At 41.0% G+C, this 15,193-nt stretch overlaps 2 protein-coding genes across 6 annotated transcripts in view; one reads left to right on the plus strand and one right to left on the minus strand.

Moving 5' to 3' along the window:
* Nucleotides 1-9,744, minus strand: part of GLUD1 (glutamate dehydrogenase 1) — a 37,567-nt gene extending 27,823 nt beyond the window's left edge. Inside the window, exon 1 of the mRNA XM_045040248.1 lies at nt 9,279-9,744. Within this exon, the coding sequence (XP_044896183.1) occupies nt 9,279-9,744 (466 nt within the window). The remainder of the gene's footprint in view (nt 1-9,278) is intronic.
* Nucleotides 9,743-15,193, plus strand: part of SHLD2 (shieldin complex subunit 2) — an 84,149-nt gene continuing 78,698 nt past the window's right edge. For 3 of the 5 annotated variants that reach the window (XM_045040241.1, XM_045040242.1, XM_045040247.1), the window contains exon 1: nt 9,743-10,154. In XM_045040241.1, coding sequence (XP_044896176.1) covers nt 9,743-10,154 — 412 coding nt within the window. The remainder of the gene's footprint in view (nt 10,155-15,193) is intronic. The other 2 variants (XM_023240635.2, XM_045040244.1) reach the window with 2 other exon arrangements.

Consider the following 15,193-nt stretch of genomic DNA (forward strand, 5'->3'; position numbering starts at 1 on the left):
GGGAAGTCTCAGATAAAAATTCAGTTGGCAGTGCAAGAAGCAGGCCACATAGGAACAAAGGAATATCATAGCCTTTAACTGCTTTTGACAGTGTCCATGTCTATGTAGGAAGGCAAGGAACCAAACACTTAAAGAGACAAACTTCATAATAAGTTCTGGGAAGCATATGTTTAGCTGATGTTGGAGAAATGAAAAGGACATTTCACTTCTTCTTTTCATTAACATTAAAAAATTATACAACACATATGTGTATGCGTTCATCAAAACTTAAAAACAAAAAATTGGGAGTCTCCCCTGACCTCCCATTACATACCACTATGTAATCCCAGTCTTCTCTTATGGGGGACTATTCTTGGTGATTGAAGTGGGTATATATAGATCCTTCCAAATAATTTGCCTGCATTTAAGTACATATTATTTATAGGACACAGAGATCTGTTGTGTGCCTAAGTACTGAACTTACTGCCCAATGGATGGAGGAATTACACATTAAGAGGGGGATCTTGTTCATTTTTTTCATCGACTTATTGGGAGAATAGCAGTAAACTTAGCCACACCTTCCTACCAAACCGGTCTTGGAAATGATGCTAGTAAAAGTGGTGAATATAAAACTGGACAACATTTAGTAAAACATAACGATAACCTGTTATAAAAAGGTTCAAAGGGTAAAGTATTGAAATTACAGATATCCAGTTTCATATAAATTATTTACAAGTCTAGGTGATATTTGAGATGGTTCTGAAGAGGAAGAAGAGAATTAAAGGGAGAAAGGAGATAAGGGATAGATGGGCACTATAGGTAGAGCGACTATATTTTGCAAGAGTAAGATCGGGAAAATATATATGCCTGTATTTCCAAGTTTTGCTAAGGATCATTTTACACCAAATCTCCTTTATTTTCAAAATCCAGTCTTCTTTCCTAATAATAATATCACCTTTTCTTCCTAACAGTGCCTCAGGCTAGAAACGAGTTATCTTTGACTTTTCTCTCCTTCATTGATACATCCTACCTGTTGGGGAATGCTGTCCTTCCTTTAAAATGTTTTTAGCTGCTCTTTGCTTTTCATTTCTTCTGCTATTACTTATCACCTCATCCTCAGCTCCTCTGCAGCCTAGCTCTCCTGGATTTACCATTATGCACCCAACAAGCATAAAGGGAAAAAGCTGTTTCTGCTCGCATACTTCTGACACCATATGTGCAGGTTTTCCATACCAACAACCAGCTCTCTAATTCTCTGTGGACACCAACTGGTTGTCATACACAATTTAATTCAATTTTGACACTGACTACCTGGAGTTAGCGCAGACCCCACAGATTAAGGGCTTAGTTCCACAAGACTGGTCTTCATTTCAATCTCAAGTATTGGGTGCCCACAGTACCCATACTTTTGTCCAACTTGGCTGGACGCTCTCACACCCTCTCCTCAGGTTTAATAATTTGCTATCATGGCTCACAGAACTCAAGTAAACACTTTACATATGTTTAATGGTTTATTATCAGGGTCCTGAGCACAGGAGCCTGTCTCTAGGTAACAGGTGCACCATCCTCCTGACACATGGAGGTATCAGGAAAGCTCTCAGAACCTAGTGGTTTACGGATTTTTATGAAGGCTTCCTCACAGAGGCATGATGGGTGTTAACTCAATGTCCAACTCTTTTCCTTTCCATGGAGGGCGGGGGATGGGGCTGAAAGTTCTAGGCTACTAATCATGGTTTAGTCTTTCTAGTCACCAGCTGCCATCCTGAAGCTATCCAGGAAGCCAGCAAGAAGTGCCTCATTAGAACAAAAGATGCTCCTATCACCCAGGAAATTCCAAGGGATTTAGGAGCTCTGTATCAGGAACTGGAGTCCAAGACCAAATATTAGGACAAAGGAGGCTCCAAGCACCCCCATCACTCAGGAAATTACAAAGATTTTAAGAGCTCTATGTCAGGAATTGGGAGCAGAGACCAAATAAATATTATGTCATAAAACCTCATTTTCCACTATTTATAAACACACAGTCTGTCCCTATGACTCCATCACACACAGTCCTGCATCTTGTCTGGGCTGAATCAGTCACCGCCTTTATTTCTCTTTATCTAAAATGACCCTTCAGGGCGCCTGGGTGGCTCAGTCAGTTAAGTGACTGACTTTGGCTCAGGTCATGATCTCAAAGTTTGTGGGTTTGAGCCCCGCGTTGGGCTCTGGGCTGAACACTTGGTCGGAGCTTGGAGCCTACTTCAGATTCTGTGTCTCCTTCTCTCTCCGCCCCTCCCCCGCTTGTGCTCTGTCTCACTTGCTGTCTCTCAAAAGTAAATAAATGTAAAAAAAAAAATTTTTTTTAAATGACCTTTTCCCCCATCCAACTCCTATCCAGCCTTCCCTACTTGCAGATCAAGACTGTCTCTCCCTGGTATCTCCTTTGAACTCCTATTGTAGCAATGCATTGTTTAGTGTTTTCAACTGTGTCATTTATTGACTGTTCCTGGGAAAGGAAAATGTAGAAATAGAATACTGAACTAAAAGCAAAAGAAGAATGATATAGATACCAGAAGGGATTTGGGATTCTGCTCTATTTTGAGGAAATCAATTAAAAACATTTTAAGAAAAAAAAAAATCAGCTTTGTTTTCTTCTTCTTTTTTAAAGCTTTCTTGTGAATAGTTCCCTTAGCAAAGAGCAGGGTACCTGACACAGAGTAGGCAATTAAAAGACCTGTAATGAACAGGTTAACTATCAGAAATCCCCATGAGCTAAGGAATGTTCCTTAATCAAGCATAAAGTTTAAAGCTCTTGCCTGCAGAGAAAATGAACACATAATGGAAAAACTGATTTATTTGGAATATAGTCTATAGCTCATATAGCTTATTCAGTAAACCTCCAATGGGGGTACTATCACCCTTGACTATTCCCTTGCTGTTTCTCTCTTGCTAAAAGGGATTAAAAAAAAAAAAAAAAGAGTCCTAAATCCTACTAAGGCTCAAATGTACAAAATGTTTTGAAGGCCTGTGTTCACATATTTATGATAACGATACGTGGGCAAAAGGAGTCATATTACTGACAACCTTTATAATTTCCATTTGTGTCATCTTTCACATTTTCCTCTAGCCAAGAAGCAATTCAGAAAAGTTAAAAGGTCTGACAGACTTTCTCCAAGAATAAATAACCAGGAGAAATAGCAATTCATTACAAACTATAACTTCTTCGTTTTTAAGGAAGAGACACTCAGAAGCAAGCCATGTTAAAATGGGTCCACTGAAAACCCTTAAAGATACATGTCATACACTTTGGCAGAGAAATGAGCCACTGTTCAACACCAGAGCTCTTCAAACCTCTTTCAGTGGAAAACTCTAAAATGTTCTTCCATTGCCTAAGTAACTGGAATAAGTGGGCCCATAAAGATATCATATATGAGTGAGTTCTATATGCACACTTGTTGGCATATACTTGTTTTTTCTAGGAAGAAGGCAGGCCTTCTAATAACCTTTAACACATTTCGAATGAGCCCCAGTGTTGGGAATTATTGTGTGGATGACATGGCATGGTTCTCAATCATTGCTTATGATACAATGTATAATTTTTTACATGAAAGCCCCCAGAAAACAATTATTAAGAAAGTGGGTGCTGGAGTCAGAGGATGGGACTCTTAACAGGGCCCAACTCCACTAGGTAACTAGGTGTGTAACCTTACCAGGAGTCCTCCACTTTTCAGCCTTGGTATTTGCATTTGAAAATCAGGGCCAACAGTGTATCTCATGAGGTTGTTATGAGGGATAAAAGCGATGATGCATGAAAAGCTCTTAGCAAAATGCCTGATATACACGGAGAACGCAATAAATGTTAGATGTTAGGTTATCCCTTGCTTTCCAGTTGACCTTTGTGGAGGCAGGATCTCCCAAGTGTTGTTACCTTGTGAAAGGAAACTTAGAAGGTCTCGAAGCAGCCCTTTTCCAGGCTGTCATTTTGCCCTTTGCAAAACCTTTCCTGCCTTTATCAGTAGTATTTCCTACATTGATGCTTCATTCTTGATAGTGAGTACTGCAGTCTGTATCAATTTCTGCCAAGGGGAAAAAACACTGGTTCCTCAGAATAGCTAGGTCAGTTTTAGATAATGGCTTTGGATTTAAAGTTGTTGACGGTTATTTCCTGGGGAAGAACTGGGGGTAGAGCTGTTTTACTTGTCATTTTACAACTGTTATCACTATATGAATATTTGAAAGACATACATGTATTTTTACAGGAGTTTGTTGGGTGGAGTCATCATGGGCCATTTATGAATTGATGCTCTTCACTAAGTGATATTAGAGGTTAAAAAGTTTTTTTTGTATTATGAAAATCTAATTATTATGCAAAATAAACAGGAAAGAACCCCACAACATCCCAGAATTTTTTAGCATCCACAAGCTGATAGTTTAGTCTTTATTGGTTCCTGGCAGAATCCTCAGCACCTTTAACATCACTGGACAAAAACAAGTTTCCTAAGCAATCTAAATTATCATCAATAGTTGTAAGGCCAATTTCTTTCCCCTATAAGCCAGAAAGTTCATGTTTAATTCTTATTTCTTATGCTTAAAATTTAAACACTGCAAGTTTTATTGGGGTTTAACATACTGGTGCTTGTCCTCCAATTTTTGATGCCCCAATTCCTGCAATGTGTACTCTGCATAATGAGTGGGCAGTGGGCAGCGGGCAGTGTCTGTGTTCCTGCGTATGGGGTTCTGAATGCCAAAGCAAACCAGCTACGTGGATTCACACCAAATGACAGCAAGACTGAATGGCGATCTCTTCGTTCTCTAGTGTATTTGTGAGAGGGGAGCGGTTTAGAGGCTTTGAGCTATTTGGCTTCCATGACATTAAAAGGCCTTTATCATGGCAAACCAGTTCTGGATTTAATTAAAAAGTATTAAAAACAACAGCAGTGGCACCACCAACAAAAACCTTAGGGATGAGGGCTAGGGAGAAGAACACATTACAATTACCTTAAAAAAAATTTTTTTTTAAATGTTTATTCATTTTTGAGAGTGAGAGAGAGAACGCGTGCATGCGAGAGGGGTAGGGGCAGAGAGAGAGAGGGAGACACAGAATCTGAAGCAGGCTCCAGGCTCTGAACTGTCAGCACATAGCCTGACACGGGGCTTGAACCCATGAGCCGTGAAAGCACGACCTGAGTCAAAGTCACCTGAGCTGAAGTCGGACACCTTGCCAACTGAGCCACCTAGGCACCCCATACAATTACTTGTCTTTTAACTGAATTTTCAGAATGCATTAAATCCTAAATTTAATCTATCTACAAAGGCTACATTTTATCTTGTGGAAGTAGATGCAGACACACAGTCACACTCTGAGAATGTTAGAAAGTGTGAGTCTATTCAAAGTTAACCAAGCTTTGGGGTGCCTGGGTGGCTCAGTAGGTTAAGCATCCAACCTAGGCTCAGGTCATGATCTCATGGTTTGAAGGTCTGAGCCCCACACTGGGCTCTGTGCTGACAGCTCGGAGCCTGGAGCCTATTTCGGATTCTGTGTCTCTCTCTCTCTCTGCCCCTCCCCTGTTCGCACTCTGTCTCTTGCTCTCAAAAATAAATGTACATTAAAAAAATTGTAAAAAAATAAAAACAAAAAAACAAAGTTACCCAAGTTTTGATGGTTGTCAATTTGACCCAGCAGAAATAAGTCAGAAACTTTTTTTTTTTTTCAGTGAAGACAGAGGATGTGTCCTTTTAAAACAGTAAAAGTACTTTCTGTAGTGTTGCCCCAAAGTACCATCATCATCAGACAATTATATTCCAGAGGACGAGTGGACTAATACTACACAGACTCCAATCCTGTTGCCTCCCTTGCCCTCCACCCCTGCATCCTGTCCCCCAGAGACAAGAACAAAGCCTGTCTACCTCCCACTGTTTTCTTTTTTTTTTTTTTTTTTTTTTTTTTGCATTTTGGCTCTTAAAAAACAAGTCAATGAGTTAACACAGTTTATACTTTTTTTTTTTTTGATACTGATATTTACAGTTAAACAAAAGATTCAGGGTCAGTATATCAGGGCATTCCATTTACAGTCAATCAACTTCCATTTCAACAATGATAATTTTAGAAAGTTCTATGATAGAAGGAAGAATCAGTAACAGAATTTTGGCTTAATAGTTTTAATATGACGAAAAGAGGTGGGGGAGGAAAAGTTGGGAGAGAAAGTTAAATTGCTCCTATATCAATGAATTGCTGTTACCAATCTGTACTTCTCCCTCAAAACTGACTTTTAAATGATAAACTTCCTTTCTAAAAAGGTACATGGGCAGAAGCATGGCCAAAAATATACAGAATTTATTCTGAGAAAGATAACAGGAACAATCACTGATAATGTTTTCAAACATGTAAGAAACTTTGAAAAAGTCTTCTCAAAGCAGAAATTCCCACACTATTCATCTTTGCTGAAAATATTAAGACTGCTCTTAAAACTTCCCTTCAAAGCCTATAGCATACTCTTTTGCAAATCCTTAATAGGTACCAATCTGATGATTTCAGTTAAATATGCTTTGCGGGAAAAGAAGCAAAAAAACTAAAATGTATTATTAAATATTTACTTGGAAGAAAGTACACATCAGCCACCCCAGGTCTGAAAACCACCTGTTTCCCTTACACAGATTATAATTAGATTGTTACTTTCAACCTTGAAAATTTTATTTCTGAAAACTCAGGTAGAAGGTCCAGGAAAGATTAGATGCAGAAAACTGAGGGTTATGAAAAGTATGAAGAGGAGCAGACAAGGCTTTTTTGGGTTTTTGTTTGTTTGTTTTTGAGAAGAACTATGGTAGAGAAGGCAGTTGAGGAGGTGAGAGCGAGTGTGTTAAAGTATGCTTAAAAGGGAAAGATTTACTGAAGTCACAGGGATTATTCGAAGCATCCTTAAAAATTTCAATCACCTAATGTATTCTGTATTTCTAAGACCACAATACAACCAAGGAGGTCAACAACTTTCTTACAAGCAAAGCAAAACAAAATAAAGCTTTCATGTTTAATTGGAGACAAAAACTACCAAAAATAAAGTGCTCTTAGAATATGTATTCTCTGCAATGAGATGAAGGTGGCAATGGGGAGAAAGATCCTGGAGTGTTATGAAAGGAAAGCATGTTCAAATTTTGATGATCACCTATTTAGCACTCTGTTCATTATGTTAAGCACACTAAAATATTTTTAAGGGCTTTCAGGGCTATATAATCCTCCCAATCTCATCTCCATGATGTCTTTCAAATTCCTTAAGATAATATTTATCACTTTATAGTGGCCAATTTTCTTGCACGTCCTGTTATCTTTCAATGCCTGTTATTAATCATTAGTTGCAAATAGGTTTCTCCATGTTTATATGCTGGGAGTTAATAGTGCTTTTAGTATATGCCTTCTGGTAAATGGGATAAACTGAAGAGAGAACTGTATCTTACACTTCCAGTGCAAGCAAGTGCTGCAATAACAGTGTCTCAAGAGGGCTGATGTGATTTGTTGCTAGGTTCAATAATTTGGTACGAAACTGCCATGGAAACAAGAGGATAAGGACTGACAAACGATGGTAAATTTTAGCTGCTTTAGTGGGTTTGTGGAGTTGTGATTTATAAAGATAGGAGAGGGCTTGGCATAAAAAGAACAGGAATGTAAAGAACTTCAGGGAAACTAAATTAGATCCTGCCGGAAATTTACATAATGGTTTATTTGTGTATCTTTTAAGGGACTGGAAAATACTGCCAGCAGGATAGTAATATAAACTAGACGTCCATTTTAAAGACACATTGCAGTTTAGTATTTGCTAACCTCTCTTCCTCCGTCATCCTTGTTTGCTTTTCTTGGGAGTCTAAACTTGTATTCTTGGTTTAGAGAATAAGGGAGTGGTAGGAAGAAGGAAGGTGATGTAGGAGACTGACTGTGTACCTTTTATGTAATTTTGGAGCTGCAAAGGGAAATTAGAGGTCAAAGTGGTTCAAACATTAGTTTGAGAAGAGGAAACAGAGCTAGAGGATAATTAAGCTCTAAAGGTATGTCCTAGAAGAGGGTGGGGCCAATGCAAATTTAACAAGTAAATCATTAAACAGTTTCAGGCAACCTTTGTTCCCAGGCTGGGAATGCCAGCAGAGTTCAAATTCTAGTAGAGAGATTTCTAAAAATTATCATTACAAGTCAGCTAGTGTAATAGAACACTGTGACAGGCTTATGGAGACAAAGGGTCCAGCCCAACATCCTCTCTGTGGTTATTAGCCAAGCAACCTCAAGCAAGACTTCACCTCCTTGGGGCCTTTATTAAACATCATTTTTTTTTTTAACAGAAAAGAAGTGGTTTTACCTTTTTTTTTTTAAGGTTACATTTATACATCTTTAAAGATGTATTGAGGAGAAATGTTTGAAAGTTTTTATTGGCCCAAAGGAAGCAATCTGACTGCAGAGGCCAAATCTACACATATTCGAAAATTTAAACTACGGGATAACTTGGTGACTATCAAATTGTAACCGATTCAACTCCTTTCCTTCAGTACTTTATCTTTTACCCAAGCTCAAATCTGGTGCTAGCCAGGACCAGTCCACACCCCCAGGGCTATTTCATTCCATTGGCTGGCGGGCTGTCCTGCATTCTACACCCTTTAAGATTTACTGTCAGGGCGCCCGGTGTTTATTTGTCGGAGATGTTACGTTGCTCATGTATTACTTTGTGTGTGTGTGTGTGTGTGTGTGTGTGTGTGTGTGTGCGCGCGCGCGCGCGCAAAACTGAGGCTGTCAGGGTAGAAAAACAACTTAAAAAGCCAATGGTGTAATTAGTAAAATCGTTTGGCTAGTAAAACTGTCTAGATTTCAAATCCACAAGACAATTCACTTTATAAGTTCCTGTATCATTTGCCACTGATGTAAAAATGAGTGGGGAAAAAAAGAGCTGGAAATAACTATCTCATAGTTTTCGTTCGGTGAGTCATAGATGCTCACAAAAACTTGCAGAGCACAATCAGATGGGCCGGTCATTCCCATTTCTAGAAGTGCATTTCGTCAGGATCCACCCTGGGTGTCACCTACACTAAGATCAAAAGGAGAGCGGTGCAGCATCTATTCAGCATACAGTGTTCACACTTGCAGGAACCCGGGATGATGGCTCACGGGGGAGGAAGACAGGACCACTACGTGGCGGATTTCGGGAGGAAAACCCACCACCCGCGCGAGACTGACACGCCTGCTGCGGGAGGCGGGGGGCGGGGGGCGGGAGCGTGGGAGGGGGCCAGATCCCCGGCCAGGCAGGGCGGCGGGGAAGGGCGCGAGGGGCTCGGCCGGCGCTCACCTCCCTTGCAGGGCGTGCGGTGCTGGCTGTGCTGGGCTCGGTAGCCTTCGATGACCTCCCAGGAGCCGTCGTCGCGTCGGATGGGGAAGGACAAGCTCAGCACATGGTTGCAGGGCTTGATGATCCGCAGGATGCCGCGCACCCGGTTCCGCTTCTGCTCCTCGCTCTCCCGGGTCTTGAGGTCCTCCACCAGCTTGTCCTCCACGATGCTGGCGCCGCGGTCGAAGAAGCCCTCCACCATCTTGAAGAAGTTGGGGTCGTCCTCGCGGTCGGCCGCCGCCTCGCTGTAGTGTCGCCGGGCGGTCGGCGCGAGCCCCGGCTGCGGGGCTGCGGCGGCGACGGCGGCGGCGGCGGCGGGCTGCCCGCGGGCCCGGCCCAGCAGCGCGGCCGAGTCGGCCGCCGCGGAGCCCAGGGCGGCGGGCCCGGCGCGGGACAGCAGCAGCGCTTCGCCCAGGCAGCGGTACATGGCGGCGGGGCGGAGGCCGCGGAGCAGAGGCGCTCTCGGAGGCCCGGGGACGAAGGGAGGGAGGAAGGGCCCGGCGCGGGCTGCCCTTTTAAGCTGCAGCTTCCTGCCCCCTGGGCTGTCCCCTCCCCTCCGGCGCCCGCCGCCTAACGGGGAGGACGGACTTTGGGGGCCGCGGGCCCAAGTCGCCAGTGAATGGCAGGGCGGGGGGCGGGAGGTGCGCGCCGCCCAGGGAGCCGGGCCTCCGCCTCTGCTGTGGCCTCGCCCGGCCTCCCAGGCGGCGGCGCGTGCCTTGCAGGGGCGCTCGGGGGCGCGCAGGCGCGCGGGCGGGCCCAGTGCGCATGCTCGCGCCGGCCTGGGGGCGGGGCGAGGGACACACCGGCTGCCGGATCTGCAGGGAGGCGGTGTCTCAGGTCAGTGCGCGCCCCCACCGCGTCCAGGGAAGCGGGCCTTCGTGGGGAGTGGGCCCGTTCCGGGAGGGGGCCTGCTGCGGGAAGGGGCCTGTCTGCCTCTGGGGGGCGCTGACAGGCTGGGCCGCGCCGGGGGTGGGGGGTGTGTGTGTGAAGGCGTGCGGTCTGGCGGCGGGCTGGGCCTGGTGAGTCACGGGTGTCCCTCCTTTCCGCCTGCACTCCCTCGGGCCGGGTGGCCGCCCTGCACTCTCTGGCCTGCCCTCTGGTGTTCCTGCGGGGCTGGGCTCCGCGACCCGGGAGCGGCGGTTGAAAGCCGGGCTGTGGGCTTGGCTCTGACTGCGGGGACTGCGAAGGACTTAATGTCATCCGGAGTAGGATTTTTGAGGTGGCTTTCAGGAAAGGAAAAAGCCTGGGAGCTGGGGAATCCCTTACCCACTGGCCTTAGTCAAAAAACTAAGTTTTTAATTTTGCTCCATGGCAGCCATTCATTAATGTCAAAATAAAAGTTATGTGAATCATTGTATCTTTGTAACATTTACTGACCGTGTTTCCCCTTTTCAAAAGTATGTTCTTGAAATAGTTTTAAAAACAAAAAGGCACTATAGAAATGGAATAATAATACTCCAGGAAGTTCTCAGTAATATATGTGTTAAGTGGTCCAGAATAGGATTTGTAAACTTTAAGCTACATGAGGGTTAATTTTGTACTTACACATATGTGATGAGCAATGCTAAAGTTATAGGCTCCTATGGGTAGGTAAGACGCATGTAAGTCCTATGACTCAGTCTTCTGAAAAGCTACCAAACAAAGGCCACAGTACCAACTTTAGTGGCTCCAGTGTACTTTGGTGGTTTAAAATGGCACCTTTTTGATCTGCAAAACAACTTCCTGACATTCACTTTATGCATCTATTAGAATATGGAAAAGAATGTCCTTAATTCTTACAATATACCACAAAGTATAAAGCAACAACCTAGATCGTTAGATTATATTCATCTATCTCAGTGTGCTCTCAAAGAAGATGCAGCTGATACTTTATCTTATTTGCTAGATAAATGTATCATTATTTATATTTGTATGTTGTTTTTCAGTGAAAAATACTCTCTGAACTGAATCCTGAATTTGTCTTGTTGGTAAAAAAAAAAAAAAAAAAAAAAAAATCAAGGTACCAGATTTCCTTTTCACTTGATGGTATTATGATTTATATTGCAAAAAACCACCATGAAAACCAAACCCCAAATCCTAAAATTTTAGAATAAAGTGATTAACATCAGTAAATATGTGGACATTTTTTTCTCTTCAGATTAAATTCTTTGGTATGTTTTGAGGAAAGTGGTTTGGAAGCTTAGTTTTATTACCCTGTTTATCTCTTTCTTGATAGCCATAGCCTTCTGAAAAATAAATGTTTAACTTCTTCCAAGTTGTATTCACCTGAATTCAAAAGTGGGAAAGGCTATGGAAGTAGTGAGGAAATTATGTTTGAGAGCCTCCTATGTATAAATATCTTACAAAATGGTTCCATAAGTACCCTATAAAGTAGATGCTTTTATTTTTAAATTTTCCATTGTGTTTTAAAATTATAAGTTGTAAAAAAAATTCAAATCATACAGAAAATTCAAATGGTATAGGTAAAAGAGTGATATTTTCCAAACACTACTTTCCTTTCCCCCATTTAGTAAGTAGCTGGGAGTATTTCTCTTTAAACTAAAGTAGGTATTGTAATTCCCGATTTAACAGAAGGGGGAACTGAGGCTCAGAGAGGCCAAATACATTGTTGATGGTCACCTTGCAGGTAAATAGCAGTCTGGGAATCAAACCTGTGTATTCGACTCCAAAGTTATTCTATTGCTACTGTCCAAGAAATAGTTTAAGTATTTGTTGCATTTAAACTACTGTGATATAAAGCCTAGTAAGTTTCAGCTTTACATTGATGATTTTTTCTTATTTTATTTTATTTAAAATTCCAGTATAGTTAACATACAGTATTTTATTTGTTTTAGGTGTACGATATAGTGATTGAACAATTTCATATATTACATTGATGATTGCCTTTATAAAGTATACAGTTATTTTGTAAATGAAAGTTTTATTATTAGTAATTTCCATTTCAAAAGGAGGCCAGAATTTAACTTGAAGGGAATTTTGGTCACTTAATAACCTTCAACAAAGACAAATCCATGTTCTGCCTTTGACATTTATGAGTTTTCCTTAGCTGTTTTAAAATTGCAGGTTATTTCTCTTTGATCATTGCATGCTTTTGTGTTTGAAAGTGCTTTTAAAAATATTTCAGAAGAAGAGTTTTAGGATTTAGAAAGATATAGCATATAAATAAATGAACAACATAATCTTTAAAAAAATGATTTGAAAAAATGCATACTTTCTACCGTGTCTCTCTTTGTCTCTTCTTGACATTTCATTTAAACAGAATGATACAATATGTGGCCCTCTGTGATTGGCTTCTTTCACTTAGGACAGTGTTTTAAAGATTCATCTATGTTGTAGCATGTATCAGTATTTCATATTTATGGCTAAATAGTATGTATTGTGTTACTGTATTACATTTTTAAATCCATTCATCATGAACATTTTAGCTATTGTGAATCATGCTCTTATGAACATTCTTGTACAAGTTTTTGTTTGGACATAGCTTTTCTGAACTCTTGGGTATATACCTAGAAGTGGAATTGCTGTTAACCTTTGGGGGAAAAAAAAGCTTTCTTAATCTTGAGAAACTGCCAAGCTGTTTTCCACAGCAGCTGCACCATTTTCTTTCTTACTAGCTGTATATTAGGGTTTCAATTTCTCTGCATCCTCCGCAACACTTGTTACTATCTGGTGTTAAGTGGTAGCTCATTTTGGTTTTGCTTTGCAATTGCTTGATGGGTAATGATGTAGAACATCTTTTCACCTGCTCATTGGTCATTTGCATATCTTTTCTTGGAGAAATGTCTGTTCATTTCCTTTTCCTATTTTTTTTTTTTTTAAAGTTTATTTGTTTTGAGAGAGACAGAGAGGGAGAGTGAGGCCGAGCACTCATGCCTGAGAGAGTCAGGGAGAGGCAGAGAGGGAGAGAGAATCCCCAACAGGCTCACAGCTGTCAGTGCAGAGCCCGAGGCGGGGCTTGAACTCATGTCATGACCTGAGTAGACCTGGTTACTTAACCGACAGCCACCAGGCCTTCCTCCTTTTCATATTTTTTAACTGGATTATTTGTCTTTTTTATTGTTGAGTTGTAACAGTTCTTTATATATTCTAGATACAAATCCTTTATAAGATGCCTGATTCGGAGGCGTTTGCTACTGTTCTGTTGTTGCCTTTCCACATCTTTGGTGGTGTCCTTTGAAGCACAAACATTTTTAACTTTGTTGATGTTCAATTTATAAATGTTATCTTTTATTGCTCGTGCTTTTGGTGTCATGTCTAAGAAGTCATTGTCTAATTGGAGGTCATGAAGATTTACACCTATGTTTTCTTGTAAGAGTTTTATAGTGTTAGCTTTTACATTAGGTCTTTTTACATTTAGTTCTTTTACATTTTGGTCTCAAAATGGACTTTGAGTTGATTTTTGTACATGGAATGAGGAAGGAATCCAATTTCATTCTTCTGTTGGTGGATATCCATTTGTTCAAAAGGTTGTTTCTTCCCCCCATTTAATTGTCTACACACTCTATCAAAAATTAATTGACCTAAATATGAGGATTTATTTCTGGACTCTTCAGTTCATTTTTACTTGCCCATATGTCTTTTTTTTTAGACTAGTACCACACTATCTTGATTACTGTAGCTTTGTAGTAAATTTTGAAATTGGGAAGTGTGAGTCCTCTCACTTTGTTCTTTTTCAAGATTGATTCTTCTGAGTGCCTTGAATTTTCATATGAATTTTAGATTCAAGTGATCAGTTTCTGCACAGACTTCAGCTGGAATTTTGATTGAGATTGTGTTGAATCTGTAGATCTGTTTGGGGAGTTGTACCATTTTTAAAAAAAAAATTTTAATGTTTATTTATTTTTGAGACAGAGAGAGACAGAGCATGAATGGGGGAGGGTCAGAGAGAGAGGGAGACACAGAATCTGAAGCAGGCTCCAGGCTCTGAGCTGTCAGCACAGAGCCTGACGTGGGGCTCAAACTCACGGACCGTGAGATCATGACCTGAGCCGAAGTCGGATGCTTAACTGACTGAGCCACCCAGGCGCCCTGGGAGTTGTACCATTTTAACAATATCCCATCTGGGCTTCATGAACATGAGATGTTTTTTCATTTGCTTAGGTCTTTGAAAATTGCTCTCAGCAGTGTTTTGTCTTTTCAGAGTAGAAGTTCTGTACTTCCTTTGTTAAGTTTATCACTAAGCCTTTTATTCTCTTAGATGCTATTGTAACTCAAATTGTTTTCTTCATTTTCAGGTTGTTCACTTCACGTTATAGAAATATAATTGATTATTATATATTTTTATTTTTAAGGCTTATTTATTTATTTTGAGAGAGGGGGAGAGAGAGAGAGAGAGAGAGAGAGAGAGAGAAAGAGAGAGAGAGAGAATCTCCAGCACTGTCAGTGCAGAGCCCAACACCGGGATCAATCTCAACAACTGTGAGATTGTGACCTAAGCTGAAACCAAGAGTTGGACACATAACTGACTGAACCACCCAGGTGCCCCGATTATTGTATATTGATCTTTTATGCTTTCACCTTACTGAGCTCATTTATTACTTATGATTAGTTACTTTAGTGGATTTCTTAGGATTTTCTACTTACAAGCTCATCTGCAAAGGGCGATAGTTTTACTTCTTTTCCAATAGATGTATTTTATTTCACTGCCTAATTGCTGCTTATTTTTCTTTTACTGCCCAGTATTTTGTTGTATGTATATGCCATAGTTATTTTTGCTAGTCTCTCATTGATGGGCATGTAAGTTGCTTCTAATACCTTGAAGTCACAGCAGTGCAACCATGAATAACCTATTACATAGAACATCTGTTTTCAGACTTTTTTCTCTCAGGATGACTTTATCTTCCTAAGTATGGGCAGTGATTTTGAACTTAGGAAGA

This window comes from Felis catus, chromosome D2 (assembly GCF_018350175.1).
Source record: "Felis catus isolate Fca126 chromosome D2, F.catus_Fca126_mat1.0, whole genome shotgun sequence".
NCBI lineage: Eukaryota > Metazoa > Chordata > Mammalia > Carnivora > Felidae > Felis > Felis catus.